At 39.7% G+C, this 17968-nt stretch overlaps 1 protein-coding gene across 4 annotated transcripts; it reads left to right on the top strand.

Moving 5' to 3' along the window:
• Positions 1–1490: 1490 nt before the first annotated feature.
• Positions 1491–16275, top strand: LOC115421588 (proton myo-inositol cotransporter-like). Of its 4 annotated transcripts, none has more exons than XM_030137536.1 (11): positions 1491–1611; positions 2975–3420; positions 3493–3652; positions 4893–5101; positions 7126–7234; positions 7322–7485; positions 8815–8929; positions 9019–9144; positions 9250–9368; positions 12061–12213; positions 14614–16275. In XM_030137536.1, exons 2-11 carry the CDS (start codon positions 2997–2999, stop codon positions 14838–14840), a joined length of 1806 nt encoding a protein of 601 aa, XP_029993396.1. In that variant the 5' UTR covers positions 1491–1611; positions 2975–2996; the 3' UTR covers positions 14841–16275. The 4 variants fall into 4 exon arrangements, with proteins under 4 accessions (XP_029993396.1, XP_029993397.1, XP_029993395.1 ...); XM_030137537.1 differs by having other exon boundaries at positions 2975–3106; positions 14614–16274; XM_030137535.1 differs by lacking the exon at positions 1491–1611 and having other exon boundaries at positions 1671–3420.
• The last annotated feature ends 1693 nt before the right edge of the window (positions 16276–17968 follow it).

The raw sequence follows: 17968 nt of genomic DNA, 5'->3' as shown, positions 1-17968 counted from the left end.
AAAATTAAGAGACCACTGCAATTTCCTCTGAAATCAGCATGTCTGCATGTATGACAGCAATTCCACTCCTGTGTCTGTTGAATTCCAACACAATCACACTTTATTCTATTTAATAAACACCTGATCCATGTCTTATTTAAGAAGGAGAAGTATATAAACCACTGCTGTGGCCACTATCTTCTTACAATAGGTAAAAACAGTGTTACTAGTACAGCAAATGTAATTGGAATCAAAAAATAACTATTGAAAACTACTTGACTTCTGCTCTGACAATGTTCCCAAACTCTGATGACTGGTTTTTCTATCAGGACAATGCTCCTTGCCTCAGCTTGGTCAATAAAGGTGTGGATGACGGACCACCAGATGAAGACCCATCATGGCCAGCCCAATCTTCTGACCTGAAACCCACTTTGAAAACTTCTGGAGGAAGATGGATGGTCACAAGCCATCGAACATTGCTGAGCTTACTGAATTTCTATTCTAAGTCAACCAACAGCAATGGTGGACTGCCAAGACATGTGAAAGCTGTCATTGAAAATCAGGGTTATTCCACCAAATATTGATGTCTGAACTTTTCCCAAGTTGCAACATTCATATTGTGTTGTTTAGAAATCAGTATGAACTGGTTTTCTTTGCATTATTTGAGGTCTAAAAACAGCTCCATCTTTTTGTTATTTTGACAATGTGTTGTGTTCTGCAAATGCATGTTCTAAATACCAATATTTTTATTTGAAATTTGGGAGAAATGTTGTCGGTAGCTAAGAGAATAAAACAAAAGTGTTCATTTTACTCAACCACATACCTATAAATGGTAAAATCAGAGAAAGTGATAATTGTGCAGAGCTCTTTTTTTTTTTTTTCCCCAGAGCTGGCATCTATCTATCTATCTATCTATCTATCTATCTATCTATCTATCTATCTATCTATCTATCTATCTATCTATCTATCTATCTATCTATCTATCTATCTATCTATCTATCTATCTATCTATCTATCTATCTATCTATCTATCTATCTATCTATCTTCATCCAGACTGTTGATTGGATAGTAAGGACATTGTTGGAACATTATTATTATTATTAATAGTAGTAGTAGTAGTAGCAGTAGTAGTAATAGTAGTGTACAAGGCAATTGTATTGTAAAATGGTGCTGTACAAATGCAATTAATTAGAATAGAAATGAATAATAGTGGTGATGGTTTTCCATCCATTTTGCAGGTATTTTTCTGCCCCCCCCCCCCCCAAAAAAAAAAAAAAAAAAAAAAAAGACAAAAGAAGCCAAATGCCCACCCACACTTGACATTCTGGTCACACCTCTGAATAATAGCATGGTGTTTAAAAACTTAAGTGTCATTCCTTTCCATATATTTTTTTGACAAGGCCACAGGGAGCCAGTACAAAGAGCCAAATGTAGCCCCGGAGCCACGGGTTGGTAACCTCTGTCCTCCGCCCTCCTTGGAGCTGTCATTGAATTTAGGGGCGGTTCCGGAGTCGCAGAACACCGGCTTTGTGTTTCCTGGAGCAGTATCATCTGATCCAGACTTCCTGATCCTGATCACTGAAGGCGTCCAGCTTGAGGCAGACCAGGAACCAGGTCGACTTGAGTCTGAGGTAAAACACGGTCCGAGCGGTTCATTGTCAGCTGGGGTTATGGTTGACCGACGGTCGGCGTTTCACCTCACTATACCTGTATGCAGTGTTTATGTGGCCAGACAGCCGATAAGAGACGGACTGATCGGCTCCTACGTGTCACATTTAATAAATAGATGAAACTTGACAGTCATATTTGATGTGTGTTTTTTTTTTTTTTCTTAAACCTTTCGACTGTTTTATTTCCTTATGTAATTTGGAGAACATTACCTCAACATACGTGCACCATACTAAAATCATCTAAATTTAGCGGCGTATAATCGGACAAATCTTGGAGATTTATAAAACATAACCACACATGAAAGAGACGTGGATTTACTAAAACCATGACATTAATGGAGCTTGGTGATTGCTGTTCGTCCCATTCGTCTCCTGTAATCTTACGGCACGTAGACAAAAAAATAAACTGCGTGTACGATCAAACTAGTTCATAATAATATGCCGATTTGACGATGATACAAAATTAATGTCACAGATATTGTATTTACTAATATATAACGTCCTAATCTCTTCTAAAAGACGAGTTTCCTGGAAAACTGCAGATTTCTGAACGGAATTTGGCGCAGGGTTCAACAAACTTCCTTATAGTGGACTGTGCATAAAGCCTAAAAATGAAAAAAAAAAAAAAAAAAAAAGCTGTTTCTCACGGCAGCTTCCAGTGTAAACTACAAATCAAGCAGCTTATGTTGTTTAGAATGATTATTAACGTATAAAGTAAAGTATAAGTATTAAAGTATAAATTAAAATATAGGTTGTAAAAAACATTAAAACAATAAAAAGAGTTATTGATGCCTTCCATTTTCACGAAAAATGAATTAGGAAATGAAAAAATACAGTCTTTTTCAACTGCAATGAAGATTTGTGGACAAACGGTAATTGTAGGCTATAAAACAGTCAATAGGCTACTGTATAAAATATTAGCCTAATTACGCTCAAACGTCCGTTTGCACATCATAGTGTCGATCATTTCTGATGAATGACAAATGTGTCTAAAAAAATAAATAAGGTTAATACGTCAGGGTACGTGTCTGTTACGTCACACCAACATGGCGGCTTCATCACAACTGTAAATAAATATCTGAAGTCAGTTGAAGACACCAACTTTTAGCTAAATAATTGACCAGACATGGCGCTGAAATTTGCTCCGCATTAAAGAAATGCGTACAGGAAAGGATTTGTGCACGTAAAGAGGGCCGTAGTCGATTCGGCTGAGGCTACAGAGCACACAGAGGTGAAGGATTCAGCTGGAGGATGAGTGAGGGAATGGGGTTGACGTGACATGATGAACTGTGCCTATCCGAGTTTTCCTTATGTCCAACTGCAGAGATGTGCATAGGCTAACTCACATGAACAACCTGATGAAGAGCAGCAAAGCGGCAGACGATGGAGAGCGGAGCCTCCTCGAAACTTCGACCGGAGCCTCCGTTGACCCGAACCATCCGACCCCTGTCTTCGTGTACGTTTTGGCGTTCTTCTCTGCCCTGGGGGGGTTCCTGTTTGGGTATGACACCGGGGTGGTGTCCGGGGCCATGCTGCTCCTCAAGAAGGAGATGAACCTGAACGCGCTGTGGCAGGAGCTACTGGTCTCTAGCACCGTGGGGGCCGCAGCGGTCTCTGCCCTCGGTGGGGGTTTCCTGAACGGCTGGCTGGGCCGCAGGGTCTGCATCTTGATGGCCAGCTTCATCTTTAGTGTCGGTGGCTTCATCCTGAGCTTTGCTCCGGATAAGGTGGTCCTGCTAGTGGGCCGGATCACAGTTGGTCTGGGTATAGGTGAGACCTCAGTCCTGTCCTGTGTCTTCTAAATGTCCACAGGGAAATGAAACATCCTGTTGTGTCTCCCAGGTATCACCTCCATGACAGTCCCTGTGTACATCGCAGAGGTCTCTCCTCCTCAACTCAGGGGGCAGTTGGTCACCATCAACTCCCTCTTCATCACTGGCGGACAGTTCATTGCCAGTGTGGTCGACGGAGCCTTCAGCTACCTAAGCCACGACAGCTGGAGGTAAAGACACGGACACCCCCAAGACATGGCCAGTACTGCCACAAACTCCTGCTCTTCATTGTTTTCAGGTTTTTCCAGACACCAGAGGCCAGTCTCATGTGCTGTTTGTTTACAGTCTGTCTTCCAGAAGCAGTGATTGATCTAGAAGTATTTATGCAAATAAAGCTGAAAAGATTGTTTTTAAACAGCGCAAAAGACTTAATCACAGCCAGAGGGATGGAAACATATGAGGCAGTGGTGATGTACTGTTTATCTCATCCAGTGTAAAGATCTATGAGTCATTTGTTCAAAACTTTACACTGGCTGAAACCACCACTTGGTTTATGTTTGGTACACTTCACTTGTTCTGTGGTATTACCTGTAATTGTAGCTAGTGTATCTCAGCACATGTCAGTATTCATTTTTTTGTTTTTCCTTTGTTTTCCTTAATTGAAGAAAAGCCTTGTCTGATTGTAGCAGACATGCAGACCTTACACCAATCAAGATAAAGAAACATGAAACAACAAACATAATCCCCAGCTAGTCAGTCAGAATCAAGCGTTAAAATGTGAGTGCAATGGTGTAGAAAATACACCTGTTCGCTCCTTTTAAACACAGGGTGACACAAAAAAACGGGAACTTTTTAACAACCCAATAAAACCAAGAGTGATAGAAGAAAAATGTTTTATTCATGGTAATTGAAACCTTAAAACATGCCATTTAAGAAACAATGATGGAATTTTCATTTTTTAAAAAGTACTTCCTGTAGATGGCGTCCTCCTGTACGAATGCATTCTTGAAATCTGCTGTTGAGATTCCTCATTGACCGCTGCAGCATCTCAGCTGGTTTCCTCTTTAGGGCAGATCCAATCTCTTCAAAGTTATTAATCCAACATTTTATCGTGTGTTTTGATGGAACAGCACCATGACGTCCTAAGTTGTAAAAATGTCGGAACTCCCTCTGCGCAGCTGTCAAACTATCACCGTTTTTATAAAACATTTTTATGGCTAACGCACGCTGTTGACCGTTCCACTGATCCATGGTTACTAAAATGGGGGTGTGTTTACTTGCTCATGGTCACTGTCTCGCAGTGCTGCCACTTGCTCATGTCTGCCAATACGCACTTCAAAAATTCCCGTTTTTTTGGGTCACCCTGCATTTCCAAACGAATGATGTCATGTCCTACATCTCAGCTGTGACATGGTAAGACCACATGACCTGACCCAAGGACCATCAGAACCTTCTCGTCCTGTTTTCCAGGTACATGCTGGGCCTGTCGGTGCTCCCAGCCACCCTGCAGTTTGTAGGTTTCTTCTTCCTGCCTGAGAGTCCACGGTGGCTCCTCCAGAAGGGCCGGGACCAGGAGGCCCGGGAGGTTCTATGTCAGATCAGAGGAGACTGGGATGTGGATGAGGAATACGACACTATCAAAACAAGCATCGAGGAAGAGAAGAAGGAGGCAGGGCAAGGTCAACTCTGATTCACCTGACCTTGTACCTCATTTTGATATAATCTGAACATTAATTAATCCCTTTGATTGATACCTCTAGATTCGTCTCCCATTGTCATGTCAGACAGTAATTTCTGTCTGCCTTTTCCAAATGTAAGGGTCGGAACAGTAATATAATATATGAATTCATCTCTCTAATTAAGATGGAAGAAGAGTTTATGAAGTTTAACTTCAACAAAAATGGGAAATGTAAAGGAGTGGCCTCTGATTTAAAAGATGTAATAATGACTATGATATAAAAGACAAAGCAGAAAAAAAAGTAATTCATAATGTATGTTTGCAAAACCCAAGGAGACACAATATTTATGGTATCTTATGGGTTTGGGAACAACTGATTGAATTGAAGTCACTCATTTCTGCCAATATCAGTTAATTAACAGCAGATTCTTTAATTTCCATGCTGCTGTCTGCCACTATTTTTGTGAATTCTAACCCTCAACATTAAATATGCAGGAAAGTATTAACAGTAGTCAACATTTGAAGTGGATTAAAACATTTTATAAAAGTTGTCCTAAGACATGAATTCAGCAGGACTCAAAGCAGGAAAGAAAACTTTTTCAGTTTAACAAAACAAGATATTATTGCACATGTTACAGCAAATCAAAAATCTGGATACACACAGTAAACAGACTCAAAGTGCATGGTTTAACAGATGAGACAAAAAAGTCATAAACAAGAAACAGCAAACATTTTGCATTGAGACAAGTCAGTAGTTAGTTTTACCACCTCTTGCATTGATCACAACCTCATATTACCTGTGCATCCTTGAGATGAGGTTTTGGATACTCTTGAGTCCATTCCTTGCCATTCCTCTAGCAATGCTGTTCTCAATTTCACATGGGTTCCTGGAGGGACCTTGCATCCTTGACAATAGGCACCTGACATGCTTGACTATAGCTGCTCAGAGATATTTTCAGTGGGGCTGAAGTCGGGTGATTGGGCTGGCCAGTCCATTTTTGTGATGGTCTCCTCCCCCCAAGAATTCCGACAACAGCCTTGCTCAAAATGCACGGGTGTTGTCATATGTAAGCACAAAATCATGCCACTGCCTCATATGTTTTCATCCCTCTGGCTGTGATTGACTTTTTCGTGCTGTTTAAACACAAATCTCTTCAGCTTTATTTGCATAAATACTTCCAGATCAATCACTGTTTCTGGAAGACAGACTGTAAACAAACAGCACATGAGACTGGCCTCTGGTGTCTGGAAAAACCTGAAAACAATGAAGAGCAGGAGTTTGTGGCAGAACTGATCATGTCTTGGTGGTGTCCTTGTCTTTATGTCCAACTGTCATGGCTGAGGTATGGTTGCACAACTGGTCTCAGGATTTCATCCCTACACCTTTGGCCTGTCAGGCTGCAATGACAAACTCTGTCCTTCCATCATGGACATGCCTCCCCAGACCATGACCAATAATCTGTCAGCACTATCAATGCCAGGCCCTTCTATGTCTGTTCAGGAAGTTCACACAAAACTGGGACTCATTCAGTGTCCACCTGGGATGCTCTGCAGCCTACTGCAGATGTGACAGTTTGTGTGCTCTGGAAAGAGGCCCCCTCATAGCTGGACGTCTTGCTATCAAACCAACTTCATGAAATAATTTCCTCACAGTCTGAGTGGACACTTGTACTCCTGTTTGCTCCTGAAGGTAATTTTGCAGGCTGATTGCTGGCATGAAATAATTGCTGCAGGCATGCAAGGCCATGTATTGGTCTTGATTTGGTGTTGTGGATCACTGTCTACCTCCATCATGCCTTTGACTCACACTATTAGACCTTCTGATCTTGTTTCGGCCTTTGGAAATTACACTTTAAGTCGTCGCCAGTGCATCTGCAACTTCATTATGGGGATAGCTTTGATAAAAAAGTTTTGATTCACTGCAGATGTTGACTACTGTAGATTAACTCTGATGTCTTTGTGAGAATACTACATAGGTTAACTATCTGTATCTGTAACTGCCACCATGTTCATTCTTTCTATCAGGAGGTCTGGTCATTTTGCGCATCCTCTGCCATGCTCCAACACGGCGGGCTTTAGTGGTTGGTTGCGGCCTCCAGATGTTCCAGCAACTGTCTGGGATCAACACCGTCATGTGAGTTGTCTCTTTGTGTTTTGTTACCTCAGAGTATGTTCGTTGTCCTGACTTAGCTCATTGGTTTGTCTCTTCCTGTCTGCTCAGGTATTACAGTGCCACTATCCTGCAGATGGCTGGCATCCAAGATGATAAACAGGCCATCTGGTTGACCGCTGCCACTTCTGCCACTAATTTTGTGTTCACTGTAGTTGGAGTTTGGCTGGTGGAGAGAGTCGGACGGAGGAAGCTCACTCTTGGCAGCCTCTTAGGTTTGTACTTCATGTACTGTACTTCTGGTATGAATAATAAACACAGTGATTGTTGTTAAATGAATTTATTTGCATTAGTTAATAATTTTCAGTTATGGCCTATAAATGTATTTTTTCCATTAACTTTTCTAACATTTCTTACTATTTATGTTAAAAGTAAATCAGTAAACACCATAAAGTGTACAGTCATAATCTGTAATAAATCTAATGTAGAATCTTGTGCTGTGATCCAGATCACAGAAATCATCTTAAGACAGGATTCACATGTGATCCATGAAACATTTCTGTACCACCAGTTGCAGTATTAGAAAAACTGAGCATTCATGTACAGTCGGGTCCATAAATATTTGGACAGTGACATAGATTTTATAATTTTGCCTTGGTTCATCACCACATTGGATTTGAAATGTAACAACTAAGATGTGATGGAGTTCACCAGATGATTCTTACTTTTTGAGAATGTACCAAATTTTGATTTTGCCACTCCTGAAGTTTGGCTTTATTTTTATAGATTCTTTTTAGCCTACTTCACTTGCATTGACACCTCTTTGAACCAACCATTTCAGCTACCAAGTGTGGATTCAACATTCATAATCAAATCCCCACCTTTAATCTGCTGTATTTGTCATAAAATAACCAGGGAACAGGACATATCTGGACATTAATCTGCTGGTCAGTCAGTTGTCCATTTACTTTTGAGCCTCCGAAAATGGAGGGACTACATTTAAAATGGTTGCAATTGCTAAATGATTCATGCAATATTTGTGTTAAACATCAGAAATGTTTCACCTCAGGTCTACTGTGGTGGTGTAAAGAGCAAAAATTACCTTTGTGTCACAGTCCAATTACTTATGGATCCAAATGTATGCATTATCATTTAAGTATCACATCCCTATAGTCTACAATGTACTGGTCTACAATAAATAGATTCTGGAAAAAAAGACTGAAATGTGTTGATGGAAGGTGGAGATATATTGTTCTCTTCTACCCATTAACAGTGCTTTAAAAAAGGGAGAATGGAAAACCAGAAATGTGTATGAAATATTGAAATATTTAATTAATCTGGTTCATCTTGTTCGGGTGCTTCATGAAGTTTCATGTTCATCTGGGGCAACCAGAAAACGCTGGTTTGGTAGCTCCTCAGCTGAAGGACGAAGATGTCTGGGTCTCTCTGCTCAGTTTGGGACCCCCTGTGACCTGGATGAAAAGCAGAGGAAGACGGATGAATAGATGTGTGCATTAATTGTCTTTAGAGTAACAAGATGCAGCTCTGGTTTTTAAGTTTCTACTCTCCAGACTTCATGTCAGTGTTTCCTCTCTTTAATGCAGGTACAGGTCTGAGTCTGACTCTACTAGCAGTGGGGTTCTTGTTGTCAGCTCAGAACTCTCCGGCTGTCACCCTCCACCCTGCCAACTCTCTGAACTCCAGCTGCAGTCTGTATGGGTAAGCGGTCAGACTCAGCTGGACGTAAAACTCCTTAAGTTTTTGTTCAGTATTCAAGTTCTAACTGCTAATGTCTCTGTGTCCTCCAGATCCTGTGAGTCCTGCATTCTGGATCCAAACTGTGGTTTTTGTTATCGTGAAAATAGCACTGAGGTGTTTGATTCGTCCTGTGTTCCTGTCAATCTTGTGTCTACAGATCATGCGGCATGGGGACGGTAAAACACAAAAACCCTGAGACTGCTCTATCTCCAGCATCAATCCCCTCTTGCTCTGTTTTCCTTGATAGATTGTATAATCAAGTGTTTTTTATGCATGTCCAGGTGCTTGAACCAGACTGAGGTGGGTGGGGGTCTGATGTGGGCCTACAACTACTGTCCCACCTCTTACTCTTGGATCGTCCTCATAGGCCTCATCCTCTACCTGGCATTCTTTGCTCCAGGTCTGAAATTCTGCATTTTTTATGTCTACAAACACATAAGTGGTTGTTTTAGGTCATATATTATGACCATCTCTATTTTACAACAGTGCATTGTATTTAAACATTAATGTAAAGGGTCCAAATCTAAGAATGTGTAACGTTAGGACAAGATGCTTCCTGCTCTCCTTAAAATCCATTTTTTATGTCTTTGATGTAAAGGCTGCAAACTAGATCTCAATTGGCTCTAGAATATGTAACAAAACATGCAGAGACTGTGTTAAAGTTAATGAAAACTAAATGTAGCAGTGAGAAGATAGTTTTCACCATCACAAAACAACAACAACAAAAAGATATGTTTTGCATCAGCTTGGGACATCCACTTTAACAGACAAAAAACACAATATTGTAACATGGAAGATAGTAGAAAACTGTTAGTACATGATAAAAGTACCCCAGAAAAAGAGAAATTAACATGAAACTGACATGAATAAATAATTGACGACGCACGCAGCCATATAAGATATTGAACAAAATCCACAATCAAAATTGATAAGAGCAAGAATAAAGAGTCCAAACCCATAAATAAAATGTATAGTTAATTGCTGCAGCTTGTTCAGCTTTGTAAGAGCAGTAGGAACAAAGCTGGTTTTGCAACTCAGTCCTGTACTCAGTCTGGTGGGAAGGAAATTAAAATCCCTGAGCAAAGAGAAAGGAGTCATCACTTAACATGAATTTAGCTATGTTTCTGGTGTACCAGGAATGCAGGATAAAGCTGAGACTCCTCAGTCAGCTAACTTGACTTTATGTGTTACTGAGCACACTTTCTATGACGCCAAATAAAAACACAGAGTATATTTAATAAGACCCTGATAAAACCTGGTCATTATGTCATTCATGTGAAGATGTGATAAGTTCCTCAGACAATAGCAACACTGTTGAAACATTTTACATACAGCTTCACATTGACTTCACAGTTCAATTTTGAGTCAGTGATGACCTTAAATTAAAGAGACCACATCACCGGGAGTCCTCCTCCTAAAGTCAATGCTCATATCTTTAGTCTTTGGTTTATATGTGGCTGTTCTCCTTATCAGCTATAGTCACGTTGTCAAATCTGGTCTTGACAAATATTTGTATAAATGATGAACATGAAACGGCATACAGTCCTGAGGGAAGTCGGTCAAAGGTCACCTCTTGTCAGGCAAGATTTCATTGACTCCAACTCGAAAGATTACAGCTTAAAATACGGTTCTAAAAGATTTCAGTCGATCAATCAAATTTTCTTTATTTGACCAAATCATAACAAATTTGACACCAAATCATAACAAAAGTTATCTCATGACACTTTACATATTGAGTCGGTCAAAACCAGAGTCTAAGCCAAGGTTTCTGGTTAAAATGTAGGACTGGTCTGTATCAAAAGCCAAAGAAATATCCGCAAATAAAAGTGTGGCATGATTCCCACTACCATCCAAATGAATAAAAACCATGTTAAGAAGAGTGAATGTAGTGCCCTCTACCCCTCTGTCTGCAAGCTGCATGGATTGAGTGTACAGCATAAAGTACAGTGGTACCTTGACTTACAAGTGCCTCTTTTCACAAGTTTTCTGACTTATGAGCCAGTACTTGGTCAGTTTTTATGCTTTGAGTTACGAGCCAAAATCAGAGTTATGAGCTAGCTTTAGATACGCCACCGATAGTTGGCACAACATCTGCCCATCATCAAGCGTTTCAGTCACATGGATGTGGAAGCATCTCTGTTATGTTGTGCCCATGCTGTGTGTTTTTTGTGCAGTTATTTTGCCAAACTATGGGTCCACTCTCTTTTCACCTCTTGGAGACCCACGGCAAAGCATTGTGGCGCCTCCCCTCTGGACAGCGACGTCACTTTGCTGTGCAGCAGGAGATTATACCTGTAAGGCCTAATATCACTATAATCTTCAAATTTAGATTTACATTTAAAAAACCAACAAACTAAAATAAAATACATTTAAATTAAATACTCATCATTGATTTTCCAAAGCCACAGGGAGGCGCAGCAGAGGGTTGAAAGAGCCACCCGGTAGGTTATATAAAAATGGGGTTCACAGGAGGAACCCGTCAGTACTCCTCAAGACGTTGTGGTGAGCAGAGGGATGTAGGATCTAGCACCAGAATACTAGCTGTCCTCCAACATCTTTCTTTTTATTGGCTACCACACAGACAACAAACTGAGCTTTTATTGGTGTAAGTTGAAATTGGGGTGGTTTTTTGGGGCCTTGAATGGATTAATGGCATTTCAATTAATTTCAGTGGGGAAAATTTATTTGATACAAGAGCAAATTGAGTTACAAGCTTGGTCACAGAACGAATTAAACTTGTAAGTCAAGGTACTGCAGTGCAGGTAAAATCAGCTTTGTTTTCCCCTCATGTTGCTCTGTGGTCACAGTAGATACTGGTCCAAATTTTGGTCCAAAGAGGATCTAGAATGATGATGACACACTACCAGTGATGGTATTTCAAGTCATGCATTCAAACCTTTCCCAGCTTAAATCAAGGCTTTAAAAGCAAAATTAAAACTCAGCTAAAACTATTTAATGAATCTTAACAAAACTAAATCCTATACTACTTGCACACTCAATACTAAGCTGAAATCAAAAACCAACTGAAAGGCTTAATTAAAAATGCCAAAACTGTACTTCCTCATACTCATACTTGATCAGTTGTTCTTCAGGTATGGGTCCAATGCCCTGGACAGTGAACTCAGAGATCTACCCGCTGTGGGCTCGCAGCACAGGGAATGCTGCCTCAGCTGGGGTTAACTGGATCTTCAATGTCCTTGTGTCACTGACATTCCTTCACATGGCTGAGGTTCTGAGCTACTACGGTAAGTGCGCACCGGGAGCAGCAATTGATTTGGGTTGTTAATACCTTTGCTAGGTGACCCTAGCAACCGAGTGCCTCACCACAAATACATGCCCACTTTCACACATACAAACACACAAACGCAGCACAAATCTAAATTGGCTACGAAGTGTCTGGCTATTTAGAGTCAAAAAAAAAAAAAAAATCCACATTAGCATGCTAGATTTCAAAAAATATTCCCAAGGCCCACTGTAGGATTTGTGTAAAAATAAAAGGCCTTTATTAGTTCATGGCAATCTTTTAAAATACAGCCAATGTGTTGCGACTTCTGGTCTTCATCAGGGCTTTTTTCTACTGAAAATAAACTAATAAAGGCATTTTATTTTTACACAAATCCTACAGTGTGCCTTGGGAATATTTTTTGAAATCTAGCATGCTAATGCAGATTTTTTTTTTTTGACATAATCATATTATCTGAAGAATGCTCTGAGATATCGGCACCAAATTTATACTGTGAATGCATCTTGGCATGGAGCAGAAGCCTATTGAAAATAGGTGACTTTGACCTACTTTTTCAAGGTCAAATGGCGACGTGTCTTTTCAACGATATAATCGCGTTATCTGAAGAATGCATTGAGATCTCCACTAAATTTATACTGTGGATGAATCTTGGCATGGAGCAGAAACCTATTGAAAATAGGTGACCTTGACCCACTTTTTCAAGGTCAAATGGTGACACGTGTTTTCAACATGATTGCATTATCTGAAGAATGCATTGACATATCTGCACCAAATTTATACTGTGGATGCATCTTGGCATTGAGCAGACGCCGATTGAAAATATATCACTTTGACCTACTTTTTCAAGGTCCAATGGCCTTGTGCAGTTATAATATCTGAGTACTTTGAAGTATAAATATGTATGTAATAGGTTTTGCACAAAGGCAATCTAATCTAAATTATAAGGCAGTAACTTTCAACAGAATCTCACACTATATTTGGCTGAGGAGTATTAAAAGTGTGCAGCACGTTATGTTAATCAAACTGTCTATAACAGAAAACACAAATTTGTAACAAATGTTGAAGTGGATCTATGTTGCATTGATATTCAGGGGTAAGTCTGCTACAGGACACACTTAGATCCAAAACCCCCAACGAATCAACACATGTATCTATAGCCTTTATCGCTCACTGAATAAAGTATAAACTCATTGTTTGCATACATCTGTGAGCTGATACTAATCCTTCTTCAAATTAAAACTCATTCATTCATTCATTATCTGAACCCGCTTTATCCTCACTTGGGTCACGGGGGTCGCTTGGAGCCTATCCCAGCTACATAAGGGCGAAGGTGGGGTACACCCTGGACAAGTCGCCAGTTCATCACAGGGCTGAAATTAAAACTCATAGCCGCTTATTTTGACATTCAGTCAAAATAGCATTGTGTCTTATAAACTTCACATGCTGCATCAGCTGATGGTTTAAATTATAGCTCTGTTTTTAGATAAAAAACAGCCCCTCCAAAACCACAAATCACCTCATATGGTTTGTGCTGTCAGTAGCTGTCACTGTTTCATCTGAATCGTGGATCAACAACGAACAACTTAACAAAGATTATAACAATCCATAATAAATTTACACCTTCATGACCCTCATACCCAGTCACCCACATAGAAAAAAGGCTGACATTTCAGCATTTTCAAACTCCATTCTTTTCATTTAGAGCTGTGTCCAGTGGAGGAAACAACAGTGCTTCTATCACACACTTTTATCACAGTCACTTGAACTAAATGTAAATGTTGTTTCTTGGTGGTTCTCATCCCATCTGGTCACTTTCTAAGGCCTGTGGTGGTAGTTTTCCTCACCATGGGAGACCGGCAGTGACTCAGTTTAAAAAAGGGGCAAATAAAATAACACGGTGCCACAGCTAATCTATAAATGGGGACAAACCCATATAGATGTGGACAAGACCCGTTAGACTGATCCAAAATTACATGAACAATTTACAAAATGACAAAGTATTCTGAGGCACTCTCTGGTCAAGTTAGACCTTTAACTAAGTTGGTCCTCCACCAGTAGGAATCCTCTATTTGGAGTAGCAGGTGCAGCAGGTGGCATCATTGAGCAAGTGACAGAGAAGGAGATGAATCAACATCCTCATTTACACCTGGATGTTTTGTAGACTGAAGGTTAAATGCAAACACTTCCTGTTGAAACTGTGTTTGGAATTTGCATTGGTGGGAATTTCTCCACCTGTCATTTATTGAAATGTGTGAGCACTTATTCCCTTGATACTGATTGTAAAATGAAGTGCAGTCTAGAGATCCGACCCTTTGAAAACAAACATTACGAAGGATTGCTGATGGATTTGAATGCATCATCATATCAGGTTCAGGTAATATCCCCTATATCTTGTGTCCAGGTGCGTTCTTCCTGTACACAGGTCTGGTGTTTCTGGCCCTCCTCTTTGTGTTCGGTTGCCTCCCAGAGACTCAGGGCCTTCAGCTGGAGGACATCGAGCAGCTATTCAGTGATCAGCTCTTCTCCTGTGAATCCTCATTTCCTAGCAACAGTCGTCATGTCCACTACACCCGGGTAAACGGCACCACTTATGTTCCGTCTGATAATGATGCCTCTGATGTAGAGTAGGCTGGGGGTCCTTTTGGTCCCTGGGTTTTTCTGAGGCTTTGGTGGAGGATAGGAATGTGGGACACTTGGAAGGAAGGAATGGTGCCACACTCTGGTGGCTGCCCTCATACATGAGTGCAGAGAAGGCTGGGGCTTGGCTCTGATTTGTTGAAATGGCACTTTAACATCACTCATCCAGCTTTTTCTGCTTTTACCTGAGGTGGTTGCCTCATTTCCCATCTTGCCCACTGTCTTCTTTAAAGGGAGTACTGCTGGGGTGAATTGATTTAATGTTTGATTATACTTCTGCTGTCAGTGTTCCACCTCTGGGTTTTATTTTTCCTCTTAGTTGCACTTTCAGGCTGTTTCACAGGGAGTTCACAAACTGAAAAGTCTGAGAAATAGGACCACAGTGATGGGAAAAATATGTCTAATATTGTATATTCAGAAAAAATCTGAATATTATGAGAACAAAGACATTTAACAGCTCTTATAATATTAGGGCTTTTTCTCATAGTGTTACTTTTTTTCTTATAATCTTAATTTTATCTTGAAAACTTGCAACTTTATTAGTAATGTTTTGACATTTGTTCTTTTAATATGGAGACTTTTTTTGTTAAATATGTGTTTTCTCGGTTGTTCATTAACAACATAATTTTTTGGTTTTTTTTCCCGTAACACAAGTTTATTATCAAAATATATGACTTTTATTCTTATAATACTTTAACTTTGTTCTCAAAATGCTGTAGATTTTGTGATTTTATTTTGCAGTGATATGATCTGTTTGAAAATAAAATAAATATTTTTTTTAATTTTTATTTTATTTTTCAATATTATAATATTATGATCTGCTTCTGTTTCGAGGGCAACATGGAGGTTGTCTTACAGCAAGAAGTAAAGAAAACGTAAGAAATAAATCCTGTACTTTATTTTTTATGGCACCCATTCACACTCCCCAACAGTAGGTGGTGATAATGTGCTGTAATGTTAATTAACACCATACATTTCACAGCATAAAAGAAGACCCAAAAATTTCAATTTGTATTATGGTGAAGCTCAAGTATGACAACGACTACATCAGATAAGGTTTTGCCTACATTGAGGACAAAACCTCAGTGGGTTTAATCGTTGAATAAGTGATTGAATGCACTTGGTGTTCGTTATAATGTACCCAATTTAGTATTAAAAGGAATTTTTCCATGGTTAGCATCATCGCGTGCTGGTCAACTTAGTTTATCATTAAACCTGCCTTCTGTGTTGGAATAATGTGATATTTGTATTATCTCAAGTTCAAAACACGTCTTTTTCTTAAATATATTTCAGAAGTTTAACAGTTATCAGTTTGGGTCACGGCTTGTCATTGAGGCTTGACAGTGGGTCCTGAAGCCCGACCAGTTAAGGTTGTTAAACTTTTTACATTGAAGTACCCCCTGAAATGTACTCTTTTAGCCAAGTACCCCCAATTCTCACTTCAGCATTTTTGATTGAAGAAATTTGGCAAAATTTGCTCCTGTGCCCAAGGTGTCTTGTTTTTTATTTTCAAAACTTTGTAAACAAACAAATATTTAACTTTATTATATTAAAAATAACAAATCTTTATAAGTACATTTTGTGGGCAAAATATAAACTGAAAAGTGCCCTTTTTCATTGATAAGAAAAATAAATAAATTGGACATAAATGAATAAATCAACCTTCCATCAACAAAAAATAATCACTGAATTACTCAGACAAACTCATCTTGAATAATATAAAATACAAATGTTCTTAAAAAGTTACCAAAGCGGGGGACTTCCGAGTGCGGCGGAACCAATATGGCCTGCATTGTAAAGAGCTCTGTAAGGTCAGTAATCAAAAATACCTCCTGGAGATATCTAAAGCTTTCAAATAAGTTATAAATTATAGCACAAAGGAGGAAAATGCTTAAAAGCCATAAGACCGGCAAGAAAATACCCAAAGTGAATGAAAATGTTGAAGAATCGGATGATGCTAGCAACAACGATGCTACAACTGAAGACGCTAATGTTAGCTTAGCCGTCCAGCAGGGTAAATTGCTAGAAAGCATTACATCGCTAACCCAAGAAATACGGGATTTCAAAAGAGACATAAAGCTGGAACTGGGTGAATTTAAAGAAGTAAAGAAAACTATGAAAGATGACTTCAAAGAGTTTATAGAAGAGATGCTACAGAAACTTGAGAACCAGAATGTTAACATTGCCGAGGCTCAGACGTGCATAACAGACCTCGAAGCAGTATGCTTGGAAATGAAAGAGACGCTGCTTTCTACAATTAAACAAAGCAACAAAATGCATGACAAGATTGTGGATTTGGAGAGTCGTGGGTGGCGAAACAATCTCCAAATATATGGCTTACCGGAAGAAAAAGAAGGCAAATCTGTCCTTGATCTTGTGTCAGAGTTGTTTAGAACGCACATCAAGCTACCGGATGGAGTTCAACTTCAGATACAGCGGGCACACTGAACATTGATCCCTAAACCGGCTCCCACAGTGGCTCCAAGATCTATAATGGTGAACTTTTTGCAGTGTCAAGTTTAAGATGTGGTGCTCAGGAAGGCATCAGGCAACAGAAAGGCAACAGAAAATCGAGATCGACGGCAAGCGTCTGTATTTTGATAATGACTACGTGTCTGAAATGATGGAAAAGCACAAGGCATACAGCCCAATAAAAGCTGCATTGAAGGAAAGGGGCATTCAATTTCAGACACCTTATACGAGGATGAGAGTATTCTGGGATTCTGGACTACGGATCTACGACAATGCGGACAAGGCGGTGCAGGATCTGATGAAGAGGGGACTCAAAGTGACCTGGACGAAGAGAGTGGACCAATGGAGAGCAGCGGACAAACTGGAGGAGCTGTTGCCTTGGAGACACATAGGTGCTGGGGACAGCGCAGGACAGTGAGTGAGAGAGAAGCTCACAGAGTTTCGTCCTAATTCACAGTCAAGTAAACAAGATATGCACACCATGGGTGAAAACTAGTTTACACAATTTTCATATAGAATGACTGGATATAGTTAATAAGTTATATCTCAAAATTGGGTTGATATGATTTACCAATATGTTGAAGTGGATAGGATATTAATAGGTTTTATAAATCATAAGCTGTACATTGAAGAAAACCGACTAGAGA

Source organism: Sphaeramia orbicularis, chromosome 6, assembly GCF_902148855.1.
Source record: "Sphaeramia orbicularis chromosome 6, fSphaOr1.1, whole genome shotgun sequence".
Classification (NCBI taxonomy): Eukaryota; Metazoa; Chordata; class Actinopteri; order Kurtiformes; family Apogonidae; genus Sphaeramia; species Sphaeramia orbicularis.
The sequence above is the reverse complement of the archived record's forward strand: the minus strand, read 5'-3'. Positions and strand labels throughout refer to the sequence as shown.

Coding starts and splice junctions, on each gene's coding strand:
- LOC115421588 (XM_030137535.1), top strand. CDS start 2,961: ATGTCCAACTGCAGAGATGTGCATAGGCTAACTCACATGAACAACCTG. Junction 3,653..4,892: donor CTAAGCCACGACAGCTGGAG/GTAAAGACACGG, acceptor CCTGTTTTCCAG/GTACATGCTGGGCCTGTCGG. Junction 5,102..7,125: donor GAAGAAGGAGGCAGGGCAAG/GTCAACTCTGAT, acceptor TCTTTCTATCAG/GAGGTCTGGTCATTTTGCGC.